Here is a 709-nt window from a genome sequence, read left to right as displayed (position 1 = left end):
TAGATAGCGAGTAGGTTGTCTCCTAGTCTCTGTAGCATTTGCGTTTTGTGTTGCTCTGCTTCTTCTTCTTTAGAGAGTTTAGAGATCTCTGCTGTGTATAATATAGTCTTGTTCCAGGGGCAGAAATAGTAGTCCTGCAGTTTTTCTTCTTCTGTGCTTGGAGTAGCGTTTTGTATTAATTGTATAATTTGCATAAGCTAAGTAGGTGGGCCTGTTCTTAGTCTTAGGAGAGCAGCTTCTTCCTCTTGTTCTGTGCTAGACTCTAAGTCTTCTCTTTGTAACTATAGAGTGGCTTTTAGAGTCTTAATTATAATTTAAACAGGGTAGTCTTTAGGTAGCTTCCTAGCTCTAAAGGCGTACTTTCTTAGAGTAGAATTTAGTCTTATAGCAGGGGGAGGAAGTGCTGCCTCTGTCTCCTGTGGTGCTATAGGAGAGGTCCTAAAGGTTCCTAGGATTTTTCTTAGGGCAAGATTCTGCAGTCCTTAGAGTTGCTTTGTTATTCCTGCTTGTTGTTTCTAGAAGACCTGGCAACCATAATCTGCAATGCTAGAAACGCATGCTAAGTATAGCTGTCTTATAGCGCTAGGAGGGAGGCCTCTATTGCTGTTTGCAAGTCTGCACATTCTGTAGAAAGCGTTTCTTGCTTGGCTAATCCTTGTAGCTGCGTGTTCTTTAAAGGAGAGTGCGTTGTCAAAGTAGATTCCTAGCC

General features: G+C 41.9%; 1 protein-coding gene across 1 annotated transcript in view; it reads right to left on the bottom strand.

Annotated features, from left to right (window-relative positions):
* Positions 1-211, bottom strand: part of M421DRAFT_427172 (uncharacterized protein) — a 674-nt gene extending 463 nt beyond the window's left edge. The window contains exon 1 of the mRNA XM_033594594.1: positions 25-211. Coding sequence (XP_033442459.1) covers positions 25-38 — 14 coding nt within the window. The 5' untranslated portion in view covers positions 39-211. The remainder of the gene's footprint in view (positions 1-24) is intronic.
* Positions 212-709: the final 498 nt, after the last annotated feature.

The sequence above is a fragment of the Didymella exigua genome (assembly GCF_010094145.1).
Source record: "Didymella exigua CBS 183.55 unplaced genomic scaffold M421scaffold_95, whole genome shotgun sequence".
Taxonomy (NCBI): domain Eukaryota; kingdom Fungi; phylum Ascomycota; class Dothideomycetes; order Pleosporales; family Didymellaceae; genus Didymella; species Didymella exigua.
The sequence above is the reverse complement of the archived record's forward strand: the minus strand, read 5'-3'. Positions and strand labels throughout refer to the sequence as shown.